The sequence below is a fragment of the Haliaeetus albicilla genome, chromosome 5, assembly GCF_947461875.1.
Source record: "Haliaeetus albicilla chromosome 5, bHalAlb1.1, whole genome shotgun sequence".
NCBI lineage: Eukaryota > Metazoa > Chordata > Aves > Accipitriformes > Accipitridae > Haliaeetus > Haliaeetus albicilla.
Window position 1 is genome coordinate 39,845,936 of NC_091487.1, and position 19,486 is coordinate 39,865,421.

The 19,486-nt window shown below is 38.3% G+C and overlaps 1 protein-coding gene across 15 annotated transcripts in view; it reads left to right on the forward strand.

Annotated features, from left to right (window-relative positions):
• SIPA1L1 (signal induced proliferation associated 1 like 1) overlaps nt 1-19,486 on the forward strand; it is a 233,218-nt gene that overhangs the window by 148,906 nt on the left and 64,826 nt on the right. For all 15 annotated transcript variants that reach the window (XM_069784285.1, XM_069784270.1, XM_069784276.1 and 12 more), the window contains 3 exons: nt 9,345-9,475; nt 10,082-10,270; nt 17,647-17,821. In XM_069784285.1, the coding sequence (XP_069640386.1) occupies nt 9,345-9,475; nt 10,082-10,270; nt 17,647-17,821 (495 nt within the window). The remainder of the gene's footprint in view (nt 1-9,344; nt 9,476-10,081; nt 10,271-17,646; nt 17,822-19,486) is intronic.

The following is a 19,486-nucleotide window of genomic DNA, read 5'->3' on the forward strand; positions in this document are numbered from 1 at the left end:
TTCCTGATTCTGAAAATGATCAAAAAGGAGTGCAGACCAAGGTCCTTTAAAGTTTAAAAGAGTTCTCTCTGCAGGATTGTGTGCCTTGCTATGGTACATTCTGATGGATAGAACTGGTCTAATGACCAATGCTTGTTCCTTAGCTACCAGTGATCAGGCAGGATTGGGTTTCATCTCTTCAGTGAAAGCAGCTCGAAAGAGCTCATTTCCTGCAGATTAAAGCAACAGTAATGCCTGGTTAAAATAAGTGGATGGTCAGTTCAAAAAAACTTCAACTCATTAACTGTATGTTACAGCTCATCTCCCATTTTTCCCTTGCCTCGAAATAGGTCCATCTCTTGCCTCTTTTTCCCTGCATTGTCCCTTGGTTGGGTGGCTCTTGTCACGCTTGCCATAGTCTCCTTTTTCTGCAGTCTTTCTGGGGCTGAGAGAGAGCCTTTGCTGCATGGTTTTTGAGAGTGGCGATCCACATCCTTTGGAGAGAAAGGAGTGAGGAAAAATATTGGTTTTCTGAGAACAGTAGGACAGACGCGCAATATAGGATGAGGCATGTTTGGAGGGGAGAGCCTGAGATTAGAGACCCTTGCCTGCTATTACCTTCCTTTCTGTCTCCCTCCAGAACAATTTGATTCCTTATCACTCAGGTGAGTTTTGCAATCAGCAACTAAGGGTGCAGTTTTGTGTTACAGCTGACCTGATTTAACAGCATTTCAGCACTAAAAGGGGAAGGCTTTATTTCTCCCCCTTCTTTGTACTAGTACTCTTTGTTTTCTGAAAACTTGATAAGCCAGTTTAGTTCACTAACGAAGCAGAAATCTTGCCATCACAATAAATTTGCTTTTTGTTGCTGGGTTATTTCTCTCCAGTTTTAGTGAGTCAAATCAGCTTTCCTTGCAGTCAGAGAAGTGCTAAAGCCTAGTGCCGGGTAAACAATGAGAGTGAACAGCAGAAGAGGAAGGAGGTGTGAGTGGGATTTCAGCCATTAGGCAACAGCAGTTTATTAGTTTGGCTTATCCTTAAGGGAAACCCTCACCCTCATGCTACTGCAATGCCAGTCACCATTATATCTCCACTTCTTTCTAGTTGTAATTAAGATTAATTAGATAAAATCAACACAACCTAGTCCTAAGGGTATTGGTGAGGGGTAACCAGATATAAAAGTGTCAGTATATGTATGGAGTGGGTTTGGAGGGAAAGAAGCATCTGTGATTTTTTTTTTATTTTTTTTTTCCCTTAAGCCCTAAAACTGGATTTTAAATTCACTGTGCTCATGTTCAGTCCAGCAGGCACAAGCCGGGGGCATTGTTCCTACCATAGATTTTTTTTGTCTGAAAAGAGATATACTTCAGAAGCCTCATCAGATATGCCCAAACACCACTTTTTACAAGTACCAAACACATTTTGTTGACCACCCAGTGTATTGTCTTTCCCCAAGCAAACTTTAGACTGATCTGAATGTGATGGGATAGTGACAAAACTTAAAGCAGCAGGAAAAAAAATCAAGGAAGTCAGTTGTAACTGGAAGTTTTTATACCATGAAGCAAGTAATGATGCAGAAACTTCCTTGTTTAAAGAGGTTTGATCTTTATTATGTTATGAATGGAATAGACAGTGACAAAAGACAGTTTCAGCAGGATCAGCTAGTCGAGTCAGCAGGCCTTGGGTAATTTTATAGTCTTGAAAGCATGAAGCAAACAATTCTGATTCAGCAACGATAACTTTAAAGGTCTGAAACCAGGAAAATTTCACAGAATTTGAGAACTACTGACATAATCCTAGAGCTTGTAAAAAATAAAGTGATGACCCAGAGAATTGTAATCCTTTAGTTTGTTTTCATGCCAACTTGAAATAACAAAGCAGGTAACTATCAACAAAGAACTGCCAGTTAAAAATCATTAATGATGCTAGTCAGCATGATTTAATGAAAAGTAAGTCTTGTCACAAAAAAAACCCACACACTGTTAATCTTTTATGTCATATAAAAAAGAAAAAGAGTGAAAGCCACTGCATTGATAAAGTCCATTTTAATTTCTCAAAGGTAATTTGGTGAGATGCTGATGGTGACTTGACTGAAATCTTTAATTATATGGAAGTAATAGCTCATTCTTTACAGGTATTGTTACTTGGATGATAGATGCATCTCAATTTTTAGCAGTGTACAGGGGAGGTATCAGTGAGCTGGAATATTACTAACATGGTCCAAATTAATTAAAATATCCTAATCTAGTTAGTGTAAAATATTTGCATGTGACATTTATGGATGACTCTTGTGTAAGTTCATCGATGAACGCAAATGGATGAGCATTTGTATGTGAAAGAAATACTAAGGTGAAATCAACATATTATTTGACCCTTTACAGAGCAGTGGTAAAACTATTGATAAATAATATTCTGGCCTGGTGTCCAGAGTTCTAAATGTGAGAATACTGGTGGAGACAGCTTAGAGGAGGTTAGAAAAATAGTACAGATATTGGGAAAAGAACCTTATAGCTGTAGTTCCCAAGGTTGGATTTGGCTCCTCTACTTTATATCTGAGCTAATTGTTCAGACTTCCTTTGTACTGAGTGGAGAGAAAGGAACCTTGCAGGATGATACAAGTTGCAGTCTTATTTCACTCAATTCTCTACAGAAGCCTTATACACAACTAACTCATGGAGATGTTTATGCTTACAGGAGCCAAATGCTACTCTTATATTGCAAAAGATGTATTTGCAAGGTGACTATTTAAAGGTCTGTTTGATAGGGGGACTTGTAATTAGAAATCTTAGTCTAGACATTTATAAGCACTGAGGTATGTGCTAATGCTAGTGCTTAAAAAAACAGGGGGGAGAGCGAAGCCAGCAGAAGAAAAATTTGTGAGGGTTGCACAAATTTGACCTTGAAATAAGATTAAGCTTTGAAAAAAAAAAGGATAACTGTACATGGGAAAAATTTATTAAAGGAAGTTGTTCATTTTACATGGCAGTCATGGGGTTTTGTATGATATTTCCCTTCTCCTAACTTCAATGCCTGAAAGGACAGTTTCTGACCGTTTGAGTTAAGATAACAAGGTCTCTTCTGGCAGCTCTGTTTCTTAGTCTGACAGAGTCCCATCTTTTAAGATGCGTCTTTATTGGAGGGGTTTGCAGTTCGTATAGATCTAGTAAGTAGCTGGACAGAGTAAGGCTGGCTTCAGTTCAGTATTGGTGTGCTTTCTCGCTTGTGCCATAATGTATATGTGCTTTCAGCTCTTGCTGCTTGGTTGTGTCCAAGGGCAACTTTGTAATCTGGAGCAAAATCAGAATACTGGCTGAAATACACAAATGAGATCATTAATAACAATAAAAATATTTCAAAGATGCTGGTACTGGGCTGTCCTGGTTTTGGCTGGGATAGAGTTAATTTTCTTCCTAGTAGCTGGTACAGTGCTGTGTTTTGGATTTAGTGTGAGAATAACTTTGATAACACACTGATGTTTTAGTTGTTGCTAAGTAGCGCTTATCCTAAGTTAAGGATTTTTCAGTTTCCCATGCTCTGCCAGTGTGCAGGTGCACAAGAAGCTGGGAGGGAGCATGGCCAGGACAGCTGACCCGAACTAGCTAAAAGGAAATTCCATACCATAGACCATCATGCTCAGTATATAAACTGGGGGAGTTGGCCAGGAGGGGCAGATTGCTGCTCGGGTATCGGTCAGCGGGTGGTGAGCAATTGCATTGGGCATCACCTGTCTGTCTTGGGTTTTATTTATCTTTCTCTTTGTTACCTTACTTTTCATTAAAATTATTATATTTTATTATTAGTGATGTTGTTGTTATATTTTATTTTACTTTATTTGTTAAACCATCCTTATGTCAACCCACAAGTTTTACTTTTTTTTTTTCTGATCCTCTCCCCCATCCCACTGTGGGGGGCAGTGTGTGAGCAAGTGGCTGCGTGGTGCTTAGTTGCTGGCTGCGGTTAAACCACAACATGGGCAAAATTTTAAAAAAAATGGTCGTTATTGAAATAAAAGATTTTCTTTCTAAACATGGTGCTTTTAGAATTAATCAGAAGGAAAACAGGTTGGACTTTTTTTTTTCCTACACAGTGGCACCAAATGTAAGGGCTGGGAGGGGGAAGGGAAGATTTCAAGAAGCTGCCTGTGAATTGTTCTGGGGCTACTTTCTGGACTATTTTTTTCCTTGTAGAGCATTCTAACATTTTTGTTTGTCCTATGATTGTGATGAGTATAAAACCTTGCAACTATTCTTCTAAGAAAATACATGTTAAGACATCTGATGAACTTCAGTTTTGATAAAAAGTATATTTTTTGACAGAAAGGAGGAACAAGTTGTTCAGGCCTTCTTACTGAAATGTAAGAGAAGATGTCTTTTTGTGTGAGAAAGTGAGGTTCTTTCTTACATAACTTTCTACCCCCCACAATTCATTTTGTACTATGGACTGCAATGCTTCAGTTCATTTTAAGAAAAAAAAAAAAAAAGGCAGCAAAACCCTCGAACTCACGGCTTCTGGACATAAAATTACAGTTGCCAGAGAAAGGGAGAGTCGTCTTAGGTCAATCCAAAACTTCTAGTCCTATCTTCTGGTAAAGGCCAGCAACACATACTGAAGGAAGAGTAAGAACAGGGCAAAAGCATAGCGTTAGTTTCCGGGTGTGCTTTGCCAGCCTCTGGACATGCCTGGATAATGGACTTCATAACCTGGTGATAGTATCATTTGTGTTTAGTAGTCTTTGGACTTACCTTTCAGGCATTTATCCAGTTGTCTGTTACCCTGAATAAACTTTCAGCCTTCACAGTACTCCTGCAGCAAGGAGTTCGGCAGCTTGAATACAGCTTGGTCATAAAGAGCCAATTTTTACTGCTTTGTCTACCGGCTTCCAGAATGAAAACTAGGGTCATCAGATTAAACAGTCTCACTGCTAGGTGAAAAAGTTTGGTTTTCTCACCTTTCTTTGCTATGTGTTATTTCATAAGCCTCAGTCATGTTTTGTTGCCCTTCTCTGAACCTTTTCCAGTTGAGATCAGGGCACAGTATTTAAGACAAGCAAACAACAGATTTACATACTATCATAATGTTTTCTGTTTTCTACTTAGAAATTCTGAATATAGGGCCATAACTTATCATCGAGACTTGAATTTCTTTCCCATACATGGGTAAAAGCTTTGCGTATATATTCTGGATGAAGTCTTACAAATGTTTGTACATTTAGGGAATGGATTAATTATTAGCAATAAAGTATTTTTCAAGGAGAACCATGCTTATTAGCCTATCTATAGTGCTTGATATTAAAGACTTATTTATTAACAATAATAAAACCACGGCGATGGAAAAAAAATTCTTCCATCAGCTTGTCTAAGTGCTGCTTAGAAAAGAGACCATATCCCTCTGGAGGAGCAGTCTAATTCTCTCTGTGTCCCCCCAGTTGTGTCTGGGAATTAAGGTTCTCATGGAAAGAACCGAGAGCATCTGTTTCGCTTTGGTCATCCTCAGGCAGTAGTTGCTAACATCGCTACCATTTAGGACAAATTTGAGTTACTGGCTTAAAATGAAAGACTTGACTGAGAAGTAAATAGTTTCCTGAGCTGGCTTTATAATGAGTGAGCTGTTGGTCAGCTTTCCTTTAACTGTTGGCAGCCAGTAAAAAACCCCTTTGCTCTAATGCTTTAAATTTCTGCATATTCTATCCCCAAATCAGTACCTTTCAAGTATGTGGCTAGACTTACAGAAAATTTACAGTTAACAGTCTGGTCATGAGCAACAGTCTGAAGACGTTAGGACTGAGCTCTAAAAATGCTGCTCTCTTGTTCCCGGAGAACTACTGGGCAGAGTTTTCCAGTGCCATAAATGCTGCGGTAGGATTAGAGGAAAATGCTTGATGCAGAGTTTCATTCTGAAGCAAAATGTTTGGGATTTTTACTTCTAGTCTGATTACAGAAAATACATCAGTTGAACATGATATTCAAAGGTAAATATGATAAAAGCACAAAAAAACTCTTATCAAGTGCACTTACCTGGATTTCCTTTGCAAGGGAACTCACAGATATTTACACTTAGGTTCTTTCACTGGAAGTGTCTTTTGAATTATATGATAAATATTTAACTATTTTAAAAAGTATGTATAATCTGTTCTGATGACCAGGTACAAGCAATTAATTACTTCTTTTTGGCATGGATTTATAAATTAATTTATGACTGTTGCTAGTTGTTTCCTGAATGTCTCTTAGTTAAATAATATTTCAACAGTAGTTTAAATGAAATAATGTCAAGCTTGAGAAGTGTTGCTTTCAGTGAGATTCTGTGTGGGGTGGAGGAAAAAGCTGTCTTCTATGCTATTCATGTTTGGCATAAAATTCTTGAATTATAGTTGTGAAGTAACCCTTGTTTTGACAATAAATCTCCTTATTAATTACCTTTACATTGGATATTGAGCTGTGTGCACTTAAATTCTAGTACTGCTTTTCCTGCTACAAGAAAGAGAAAATGGTTGGATGCAAGGAAATTCAGGATGTAGTGGAAAATCAGGTGGAGGTGCACGAAACCCTGTACCACAGGGAAAAGTAGTCAGATGCGGGGATATATACTGTAGCTTGCAGAATGAATACAGACGCGGGGTAGAGGAGGAGAAAGAATAAAGACAAAGGTGAAGACTGAATGAATGTAGTAAATGTGAATGGAGGTAAGGACAGTGTGAATAGAAGAGAGGACTGAGGAGATGCCTAAGAGAGCAAGACAGACAACTGCCCAGTGTAAAGTGAAGGGAAAGAGGATAAAAGACATTTCCTGTTAGCAGAGAAGTGTACAATTCCACACTGTGCATTTTTCCAAATAAATAGGAGCTAGATAAAAAGCTTAATCAAATGATACAGAATTGTACATGTGTGTTAATGCAGCTTCAAACATTCCTCTTACCAGCCTTCCTAAATGTATTTTCAAGATGTAGAATAATTTCTCCTGAGAAAACTATCTGAATTGCAGGCTAGACTGGTTACAAGATGCACGAATTTTATCATCTGTGCAGTTGTCAGTACAGAAAACTAATGTAATTTTTGGACCCTTCTAGTATGTACTACCAACACATCTTTTTTCTTTAAAATTTTCTATTGTATAAACAAAGGTACATCAATGTTTTTAAGTCACTAAGTAGTTTAGTGTGGAGATGGCCAAGCTAGCTCAGGTTTTGGAAGCTGCATAATATGCTGATAGAAAATTGGTCTCACATTCTGAATGACTGTGCAGCTTCTGCATTGAGCATCTTTGCCATAAACCAGTGAGCTATAAACATCTTGAAACAAGCAAGTTACTTAGTGGGGGAAGAAGAAATGCTAGGGTGCTAATAAGATGGTTTGGGTTTTTAAACAGTGGAAGATCTCTGTCGTGTTCACAGGGCTCATATCAGTGGAGTAGTATAAAGATTTAATTAGGCTTATGTGGATGGTCTAATTTATTCATAATTTCCCCACTCATGACTAATTCAGTCACCCAAAACTTAAGCCAATATTATTCCACAAGATATTAAAAGAATTTTGAATCTTAATTACCTCTGTGCAGAGTATTGGCTTTTGACGACTTGCAGAGGAATTTGGTGGAAAGCAAGCTTTTTAATGCTGTGAGCATGTTTCTTTTATGTCGTGCATGCTCTGAAATCTTAAATGGAAGACATTGAGAAAAGGGTAATAAAATACCAGATACTCAGGAATAAAATAGAGCCCCCAAGGGCTTAAAGGGGTGGACAGCTGTGTGAAGACAAAGGTGTAATTCTAGGGAGAAGTAAGTTCATAAGGAGAGAGCACCTACTTGAAAAACATATAGTGTGTTGGAGGAAAGTATAGCAAGAAGCAGTAAGTATAATTTTAAAAAGAAATTGGATAAAAAATGAGGCACTCAAATTTTTAATGCCACAAGCGATTTCTCATTGGAAAAATTACGGCCATTCACTTTGGATGGAGTGTATTTCAGTAGCTATTTTTTTGGTATTTTTAAAGATGCAGTTCTTGGTGATGACATTAAAATATTTTACATTTTATCTCTATAGCAGAATGGCTCATATTAGACTGTTTTTAAAGTTCTTGGTAAGTTCTGGTTGTTCTAAGAATAACAAGTAATCTGTATATAGTAGATCAGGCAGTATGGTTACGTTTCCTTTCAGGGCAGTTACATCTTTTTTTTTCATTCCACTGAATTTCACATTTCTTCTTTGAATTGTTGAATTTTCAGATAGTTCTGACTTTCTATTTTTGTGCATGTTTAAATTCATTCAGATATGCAGCGTATGGAAAGTGATGACATAGGACTTATTTTTCTTGTACAATGCTTGACTTCCATTTTTTGACAGTTTCTCTTAAATTTTTCTTTCAGGTATTGTATGCTTAAATTCAGTTGTTGTCACTTAAGATATGTGCAGCTTTATTTGTATGTTGCTGCATTTATGGTGATATACCTCTGTCATCAGTCGAGATAGTCTGTAACACTCAGAAGGCTCAATAGAAGAGCCTTCAACACTAATCCCTTAAATTGTTGAGCTTTAATTTTTGTAAACGCACTTTTCTAATATTTTTTCATGTAAAGCCAAGCTTTACGTGGGCATAGTTAAACAAATATAAAAATGTATCTTAAATAATCTACTGTTCAGCTAGTGAGCAATGTCTCCAGCCCTGTAGTCTCCTTTCTGCCACCTTCCCAACTAGGCTAGTTTTAGACTCATCTCTTAGCACTTTAAATTTACTCTTAGGGTTGTTTGACATGTTACTGTTAAATATTTATGCTAGTCACTTTGTTTCTTGTGCTTTGTTCTATTTTTCTATGGTACTGTGCTTTGCTGCCTTTTTTTTTTTTACGATGAACAAGTCTTTAACTTCTTTTTCAGCTTCATCAGTTTTTCCCCTTTTATAATGGAGTAACTTGTTTGACTGTTCTTTGCTTTTTCCATGCAAAAATAAGTAAGTTGCATCCTTTGCTAAGTACAATTGTTTGCCACTCCCATTTTAACAAGGAGTGGCGAGTTTCCCACTTCGGTGCATTTGGCTTCTTTGTTTTTATCTTTAAGGGGGGTTGTACTTATTTAGCTCAATGTGAATGAAACAGATTTCGATGTAAGAGCCAATGTAAGTGGTGTATCCTGTTTTAGGCCTCTTTAAGCAGAGATGCAATGTTGAATTTCAGCCTTCCTGTGTAAATGGGGCTCATTAGAGAACTGAAGCATGATAATGAATTCCTGAAGACATGCTCTTACTGACTCTAGTGGAGCTGGCAGTTAATTTCCAATATAACAGCTAAGCATGAAATATAGTTGAAGTGTAAGAAGTAAGATGGACTTTTATTTGTGTGTTCTTTTTTTGTTGGTTTTTTTTTTTGTATTATGCAAGAACACTGGAACTATTTTGGGGCAGATGAGAACCTGGGTCCAGTAGCTGTGAGTATAAGAAGAGAGAAGCCAGAGGAAATCAAAGAAAATGGACCTCAATACAACTACCGGATCATATTCAGAACCAGTGAGGTAAGCAGTTCAGGAATGATAGTAAAAGACACTAGAAGTCAGCAGGGAAAACCAGATGGTATGTGTGAGGTTTGTGTGCTTTTCAGCAGAATCTCCTGACAAAGTTATGCCACATGTTTATATTACACAGAATACAACTAAGTGTATCAGTGAGTGAGTTATTCCATAACATCCAATACAGAGGAAATTGTGAAGGTTGTTTTAGTTACAGCTTCTGTAAGTTTCTCAAGCTTTATTAGCTAGAAGCCAGCAAAGAGGAGGGAAATTACATCCTCCACTTTTATACGTGACAGTGGGTAGACCTTAGAAACGTACTTTTACAATTTGAAATGCTTTGCTAGAAATGGTACTACTAATCTTTTCCAGTTATTAGTTTCTTGTAAAACTTAAATCTGTTGAATCATTTGAAATATTCTGACTACTCTTAGCTATCAGTGAGTGACATTTTGTGTATCAGTGTCTGTTTCATGCAACATAAGTTATTTAGTGTCCTCAATCTCTATTGAGAATTGGAAAAATAGTACATTTTGCTCTATTGCTATTGCTAATCAACCTTTTCTCAGGGCATAATTCAATATATAAGCTATTTTTGTTTTGTATGCTTAGCTGATGACACTAAGAGGCTCTGTGCTGGAAGATGCTATCCCTTCAACTGCAAAGCATTGCACAGCCAGGGGACTACCCCTAAAAGAAGTGCTGGAGTATGTGGTTCCTGAACTGAATATACATTGCCTAAGGCTGGCCTTCAACACTCCGAAAGTCACAGAACAGCTTATGAAGCTGGATGAACAAGGGGTAAGTGCAGAATTATAGAATGAGACAAATTGTCTTAAACTGTCAGATTATTGCCAGGAACTGCAAAATTACCTTTTAGCTTTAAGTGATTATTGTCAGTGTGTTAAAATGCCTCATTTAAACTAAAGCTTGTCATCTGCAGGGAGAGTTATGTTGCATGTCTTTCCCCCAAGTTTTGCAGAATCTTTGGTATGTGTCAAATCAAGTTCGTTGCTCTAAGTAGTCTAAAGTTTTAGATTAATGTTATGGCAATTGTCCATTTTAGTTTCCTTTAAAAGAGACTAAGTGATTCTTTATCGAAGACTGTGGGGAGGAGGGAGTTCTGTTCTGGTTTTCTTATTGCTGTTGTAATGAGAATAGAAATCTCCCATGTTACTAAATGTTCTGTTGTAATATTCTATTGGGACAAGCTTTACCAGGGTGCTGCCTGTCTGTCTGTTCCCCCCCCCCCCCCCCGCCTTCCCTCCTCCTGAAACAAACTATGTGGTGAAATATCCTAAGCCTCCTCTTCATACAAGTGTTTTTCAATTAGGTGATAGTCCACCTGGTCTCTTAAAGAAGGAACCGAGGCTCGTTAGCTATATAGCTTAGACTTAGCACAATGAAAGTCCATGAGTAAAGTGAATTTTATGATTAAAAACTTCGACAGTGACATTTAACAGCCCTGAGTAGAGACTGTCTCTTTCTCCTGGTCATTTTTGCTTCTCATGATCAGTCTTTCCTGCACAGAATTAACATCTATGTTGTTATTTCTTCTTGCTGTCAGTCTAACATTGCCATCATAAAATTGAAAAGGACTAATCATTACCTGCTCCACAAGGGACAGAATATAGGTATTCTAAACAGGTTTATGAGTGACTATCATGAAGATTTTGTCAGCCTCCTTGTAGTTTGGTTATTAAAATGAACAAGGTAGAGAATCCCCAAATAAATACCTATCACAAGCAAAACTTGAGCAAAACACTTTGTCCCCTAGTTAGTTTCAGAACCTCATCTATTTCACTAAGAACACAATAGAATAGGATGAAGAAATGGGTAGCCGTGGCTCTCACAGAACATCCACACTAACATGGGAGTGGTTATGTGTGATCAGCCCAAGGTAGGTGCAGCCCGGAATTGTCACTGACCATGACCAACAGTGGGTGCCTGGGTAAGAAATAAGAACATGACGAGCATGGAGTGATACCTTCCTAGCTCCTAATAGCTTGTCGGCTTTTATAGGGCTCTCCATCCTACCCCTCTGCTTTACCAGTTTCATGAGTCCTAGTTTAGTTAGTTTTTTTCTCATGTAGAAGTTGTTCTGTACTTCTGGTCATGCTTTTGCCTCTCTCTGGAGTTTTTCCAGTTCCCCTTCCCCTCTCCCACATCCATTTTAAAACAGTGCAGTTTTGAAAATGGGGAAAAATTTTGGTTTAGTATGCTTTCTTGTCTCTAATAATTACTGGTATGTTTTTTTGCTTTATGGCTACTACTGAACACTGGAAGTATCTTTAAATGAACACCTAAGATCCTGATCCTTAGGGCTATAAGTCAGAGCTCATTGCTGTGGATGTAAAGTTGGCTATCTTTGTACCACATGGATCACTTCAAGCTTTACTTTCACTAATGTTCATCTGCCATTCTTTTGCCCAGTTATCCACTATCAAAGGTTCCTTTGGTAGCTCTCATAGCCAGTCTTCAACTCCAATACTGTAGAGTAATAACTCAGTAATGTTAGCTAACTTGATTACCTTACCGCTCATCACCTCTATCAGATTGCAGAAGTGTATGTTGAATACTGTATGTCCAAGTTCAGATCCCTGCCTTACTCTACTGATCATTTTCTTCAGCTCCTTTTTGTCTTTTAGCCAGTTACGTGTCTAAGGAAGTTCCTTTTTCTGTACCCTGGCTAATGAGAGTTTTTGAGACTTTTTGAAGAAAAAGCTTTGTTAAATGTCTCTTGGAAATTCAGGTATACTCTGTATCAGCTGTATCCCCTGCATGTGCCTATTGGCTCCTGCAGAGAACAACACTGCAATGATCCGGCAAACACGTAAAGGTTGAGGGGAGATGGGTTTACTGTATAGCCTGCTAAAAGAAGGATGGAATCTTTAGATGCTTATGCTGCTCAGTGTAACTATTCTCTTTCACATTATGAGATCCTAATAAGTTGGAGGCCTGAGTGTTTTCCTTAGATGATTAGAGCAGTGATTCCAAATATGCACATATTCAGTGTTTATGATTTGTTACCTGAGCCTAAACCTAATCTGCACTTCATCCAGAATCAAATTTATCAGGCTCTTGGAGACTTAAGGATATCTTTCAAATCTCTTGCCAAAGTTTTCTGTTTCAGCAGAGGAAGCAATAGAATTTAATTCAACATGGCTCCATAAGTGAGCCTTTGGATTAGGATCAGTACCTTCCAGATATGACCATCAAGAACCTGCAGTGGGAAAATTTTCACAAAGAAAAAAAAATCTAGCAGAAAGTTCTACTTAAAATAATAAATTCCAAAGTTATTTCTAGTAAATATCTAATTTGAAAGGCAATTTAGCATAATTTGCTTCAGGAGTCGGTTATCTAAAAAAGTGTGAGATTAAATTATCCTTATTTCATATCCTATATGTCATTAAACTCCCACAATATGGTGTATAGTATAGTTTTCTGTTACTACTTAAACTTTTGAAAATCATTAAGGATAAGCAATAGTTAAAATTGTATTATCTACATCAAAGTATTTTCTGTTTTTTGCAGTAATGAAACAGTTTGACACTTCTAACAGAAAAAGATAAGCATGCTCTGTACTAATTAGAAGCTGCATTTTTTATCAATTCCAAGCTAACAGAAAAATTTGGGTAACAGCTGCTCTACTAATTAGGTACACAGAATGTTTATCACTTCTTCTTGCTGAGTGTCACACTGTTTCATTACAGTACAAACAGGTGCCTGTTTGATATAGCAAATAAGATGTCTTGTAATTTTAAGAGTTAAGACTATAAAGTGACCTTAGCCTGACTTAGCCACTGAATTTCACCCAGTAAGCCCTTCATTGAGCCAAATTCACATGCACCAGTTTTCATTAAGATAGCCTATCTTTTTTTATATATTTGAGTGAGGTTTTAAAGCAGTTGGTTGTTTTCATATTTAAGAATTTGCAGTTCTTTATTTGAATTGATCTGCTTTCAGCTTCCAGACTTCTGATAGCTTTCTCTGCTACATCTTAAGAGTCATTTTGGTGTGAGATTTTTTCCCAGCAAAGGTTTTTGTGTGCAATGATTGAATCATCTGTTGGTCTTGTTTATGATAAACTAAACAGATTGCACTTTTCAAGTCTTTCACTGCAACATATTTTCTCTGAATTTCATATCACTTTTATGGCTGAGCTCTGTCTCTTCTGCTCTTTCAATATCTGCATATGACATCCAGTGTCAGAATGGGAATATTCTTCTTGCCCCAATTTTGTATCAGCGTTGTATGTCAAGCTGCATGTTCATTACTTCCCCTTAGATTGCTAGAGTCATAGTAACATCTGCTGTTCTGTACATATGGCCCCCATTGTCACCTAGCTGTTCTTTTATTGGCTTTATTAAAATGCATTCATTTGAATGGTTCTGTGTTAAAAAGCAACACAATTGTTCCATAGGGCTGTGCTAACTTCCTGGCTAATTACCATCTACTAATCTTTGCCTTGAATGCAGAGTTCACGGTAACTTACTTTAGGTTTACTTCCAAGTATTATTTAAAAATTTGAACATCAGGGCAGTTACTGATTTATTCCAGTAGAAGTTTATCTTTATGGCAGTTCCTCATTCACAGAAATACTGTGAAATGTCAGTCGGTTTTTAGTATAATTCCATATTTGTAATATAAACTTGCTGACTGCTTAAATCCAAGATAGGCTTTCCGCTGTCTTGCACTGGGTGCTAGACAAATACTTGAAGTGTACTTTTCCCACATATATAAATATGTAAATACTTCTAGATTATTAAAATGAAGCTGCTACTTTAGGAGGTTTACCACAGCATAATTCATCCTTCAACTCCTTTTTTTAGCTTTTACTTGGAGTTATTACACTTCTAAGGACCCTAGATTTATCAGAAGGAGGTGTAGTAATGGGGACTGCATGCCTTTCTTCCCCCAGATCCGCTTTTTTGAATCAGAAATACCAGCTTGTGTTGTCCTTATGAAACTTTTTTTTTGACGTTCAGCAAATCTAAGAATATAGCTAGAAGGCATATCCTGCTCTTTGCATAGTTCTTATTTAGCTTCTTAGCTAAATTTTCATTTTCAAAGCATTTTTCAAAGCAATAAAGGACAGTTGTTTGGTTGCTTGTGGATGCTGTGGATCCTCTTTATGTTTATGCCCTTGAAAATACTTCCTTCACCAGAAATTGAAGCTTAAATAGTGTAGGTGTGCTTGGTGAGAATGGTTTTCTTTGTCCTTATTTATTCAAGTAAAATTACTAGAAACTATTGTAATTAGCAGTGCAGCTAAGGCATTGTGGTCCGATGAAACACTTCCACCCATTGTATTTCTCTGGGAGTGGACAAAGAGCATTATCTGAGCAGCAAACGTTGCCTGAACAGTCCAAGACAGGATCTGCTACTAATGATACAGAAATTGATGGCAGTGGCTCTGGCAGGAGTGACAGCAGTGCCACCTCTCACCACCCTTCTTCTCTCCCCTCCCGTCTCCTCCTTTCCAACATGTCAGCAGTAGCTGGTCCAGGTTCTCTGTGAGAGCACATAGCCCTGTCGGCAAAGGCACGAAGTTTGGCTGCTGTGAGGCAATAAGCTTGCAGTGAGCGGGATCACGTAGTTTGCTAGCTAAGCAGAAATCATAGAAATGTACCTGCAAACTTCATCTAGCTCCCATGATTCCTGAGCAAATTTAAATCTTAATCAAACAGTCGTCATGCAGAATGTTTTACACCAAAAAAAAAAAAAGCATGAGCCATCCATCTGTATCTGGATTGTTTTGAGCATTGTGTACACTGATGGTTGTTTTGATTTTTTTGTATTTTTTAGTGAACGGAGAGTTGAAATAATAAATTGTAACATTAATTTGCATGTGCTCAGTATTTGTTTTACAAATAAGTATCTTTGCTTCCAGTCTTAATACTTCGATGCCCAAAATATGCAGTTTTTATTCTTAAAGGTGAATGGTTTTGGTTTGGTCTCTAGTGCTGAAAGAGCATATTTCCTTTATAGTTACACAGAAAGCATTTCAAATAGTTAATGAGAGAAAAGGAAATAGAAATGTTACTTCAATGCACAAAATTGATTCCCCCCTCCTCCCTCCCCCCCACTTTCAGTTGAAATTTTGGAAGTTGGCCCGTGAATGTTTCTTTCATAAGGAATAATTGAGATGAGGATGGGTAGAGAGAGTGGGGGTTGTTTAGCCTAGAGAAGAGAGGGCTCCAGGGAGACCTTATAGCAGCCTTCCAGTACTTAAAGGAGACCTACAGGGAAGATGGGGAGGGACTCTTCATCAGGGAGTGTAGAGATAGGATGAGGGGTAATGGTCTTAAACTGAAAGAGGGTAGATTTGGATTAGATAATGGGAAGAAATTCTTTACCATGAGAGTGGTGAGACAGTGGAACAGATTGCCCAGAGAAGCTGTGGATGCCCCATCCCTGGCAGTGTTCAAGGCCGGGTTGGATGGGGCTTTGAGCAACCTGGTCTAATGGAAGGTGTCCCTGCCCATGGCAGGGGGGTTGGAACTAGATGATCTTTAAGGTCCCTTCCAACACAGACCATTCTATGATTCTGTGCTGTATTCATATTTTATTATAAGAAATTTGGATATATTTAGAAGGTGCAAGTTGGGTAGTCACTGTGTCAAATGATAAAATAAGGGACATCCTGGAGGGGAAAAAAAAGAAGCCTAGAACTCTGACTTATTACATATGCTTAACTTCTCTAACAGGAGTAATCAAGCCAGGTTGCTCTTCACCCTTCTTTTTTCCCCTCCTTATTTTCCTACTGCTAATACTTTATCCCTGTCACCATTCATCCTTGGTAGTAAAAGAAGAATACAGTAAAATTGCAATTTTCAGAGGTTTTTTAATTTTAAAATTTACTTTTAGAGACAGAGTAGGATGGCTTCTGAGGGCTTTTAAATTATCCCACCATAAACATAAGAAGTTAAAATCGATTAATTTCGGTTTAATTATGTGTGTCCACATCGTCCCAGCAAGTTCCAAAACCTTTTGTCTCGCAACCTGTGACAGAAGCTTTGAGAGCAAGTCACAGTATATTCAGATGACACTGCTTCCAGTGCCCTTGCAAATAACTGTTTTCACTTCCCACTAACCTGTAGCCCAAACTTGCAAATCTCATGCCAGTTTCGAAAGACTTTCTTATGATGTTGCTCTGGCAGATCTGCTTGGTATTTATGTAAAATGGAGCCTCTGCAGAAATTTGTGTGGAGAAGGAAAGATTATTTACCCTGCAATAAGTATGCATTTTTACTAGATGAATTTCATGCGTAAACTCCAAGGCTCTCCTTTGTACTCTGCCAGTCAGAGCTCCTGCCTGTGAAATTGGTTTTGGTGATCGCAGTAAATGGCTGTGGGTGCTGCTTTCTTCCCTTCTGTTTCTGTAGTCCAGACATGAAGGGCACAGGTATGATCCTTTTTGCGTGTGCATCAATTTGGAATTGGTGGGAATAGTTTGCTTTGAAAAATCACAATTATGGTTGAGTAAAAAATTACTTTATTCACATCTTCAGTTTCTGCTGTATTGGGAACATCCAACATAAAATTAGAGGAAAAATGGAACTAAAGACCACAAATATAGTTGAAGGTCTATGCTAGTAAATAATATCTCTAAAGTATTACCAGCATTTCTCAATTTAGTTCTTTTCTTTGTTACTGCATTTCTAAGTCAAAGGCGTCCAACTGAATGCCATGGCTTCTTTCAACATTACTAACAGGTGAATGCACTAATAGGTGAATAATTTTTATCTTGTCTTACATGCTGTGCCCTACCCTTCTGTGTGGAAGGTTTAGTATAGGATAGTAACCATGGTACCAGCCTAGGAGTGAGAGTCAAGTTCTGGCATTACTGAGCCAGCGCTTTCCATGTGGCTCAATGCAAGACATTCGCCATTGGCAAGCTGCAGTGTTGTCTTCCTGAAAATAAGGAACATAAATGTTTGTTTCACTTCAGAAAGCATTTTGACATCTTCTGATGAAATATGCCATCATCAAGGCAATTATAGGGGAAGACAATGAGAATATTTGGAACTAGGCTAACATTTGAAATCAGACTGATAATTAGGTATTTTTTTCTTTGTGAATTATGAGTTTATCAGAAAATGTGGAGAATTCAATAAATAAGTTGCTGCATAACTTGGTATACATATAAGATTTTAACCTTCTTCTCTTTGCAGTTAAGTTACCAGCTTAAGGTGGGTATCATGTACTGCAAAGCCGGGCAAAGCACAGAAGAGGAAATGTATAATAATGAATCAGCAGGTCCAGCCTTTGAAGAGTTTCTTCAGCTCTTGGGAGAACGAGTTAGACTCAAGGGATTTGAAAAGTATCGTGCTCAGCTGGATACCAAGAGTAAGGCTTTTTCATTTATATTTTTTTTCCCTTAAGTGAACAAAATGCATCATATGGTTGCTAACTGACTTTTTATAGAGAGTTCTTAAAAATAACCTCTTAGCTGTAGGAAGACAGTTGCTCAATATTAGAAGTGAAAGCAGAGCAAGTACGTAATTTGACCCATACCCATATGGTCTTTCAACTCTGGTAATTATTGGGTTTTTGTACTAATTTGGTAGGAAATTATCACTAAAGCTGCAACAAGAAACCAGTAACTATGGAACCATTAATGGTGTTGCAAATCCATCATCAGTGTCTCGTCTAAAGAGTAATCAATACAGTTGGTATGTCATAATTTTTTTTAATGATATGCTAAGAGACTGTCACCAAAAAAGTTTTGAGAACCCATCTATGTAACTCCACCTTGGCAAGTTGATCTATTGCTTTTGTGCTGTGTCTGTTGCATGTAGTTTTTCTTCTAGGCAGTTTTGTCTTCCTCCTGCTATCAAATGTATTCCTCCCTCTGTGATTTCTTTCTTCTGAGTTATGGAAATTAGACTGGATTTGTTGGTTAGGTTATCAGCTTTAACTGTAAAACATATTGGAACAAAAATGCAGCGGAAAGATGATCTTAGGTGACAGTATCTATAAAAGAAACTCCCTACTTTTGGAATCAAGCTTGTGAAATACCTGTTTATCAGCTAGCGCATGCTATATTCAATTTGTAAATCTATTTTAAATACTTAGGGGAATTTTTGGCCTGTCTTCCTTTTCTTTGAGTATTGGAACTAACCAGTGGAAATATTGCTATTTTGCTCCCTTGCAGCAAAGGAAAATAATGAGTTGATTTGTGAAAGCTGAAAAGCATTCATCAACTTCAGTGCAGCAAAAACTGTGCTCTTGTTATGGGTCTCCTATCACAAAGACAGTAACTTGCTGTGCTTTAGTGCTGCACCATTCTACCTTGTGTCCTTAATTCTTACAGGGATCATGTTGCCATCTCTTCAGGCTGTTCTCAATCAGTCTTAATCATCACTCCTCATAGGGTTATTGTTGTGGTTTAAGCCCAGCTGGCAACAAAGCACCAAGAGGCCACTTGCTCACTTTCCCAGTGGGACAAGGAGGAGAAAATAAAACGAAAAGCTTGTGGGTCGAGACAAGGACATGGAGGGATCACTCACCAATTATTGTCATGGACAAAAAAAAGACTCCACTTGGGAAAAAACCCAAATCAATTCAATTTCTTACCAATCAAACCAAACAAGGATAATGAGAAGTAAAACCACCTTCCCCCACCCCTCCTTCCTTCCCAGCTCAACTCCACTCCCCATTTTCTCTCCCTCCTCCCCCCAGCAGCGCAGGAGGACGGGGAATGGGGGTTGGGGTCAGTTCATCACACCTTGTCTCTGCCGCTCCTTCCTCCTCAGGGGCAGGACTCCTCACGCTCTTCCCCTGCTCCACCGTGGGGTCCCTCCCATGGGAGACAGCCCTTCACGAACATCTCCAACGTGAGCCCTTTCTGCGGGCTGCAGTTCCTCACAAACTCCCCGGGCGAGGGTCCTTTCTGTGGGCCTCGGAAGGAAGCGGCTGCTCCAGGGCGGGCTCTCCCACGGAGTCCCGGCCATCTTGGGGGGCATCCCCCTGCTCCGGTGTGGGGCCCTTCCACAGCCTGCAGGTGGGCAT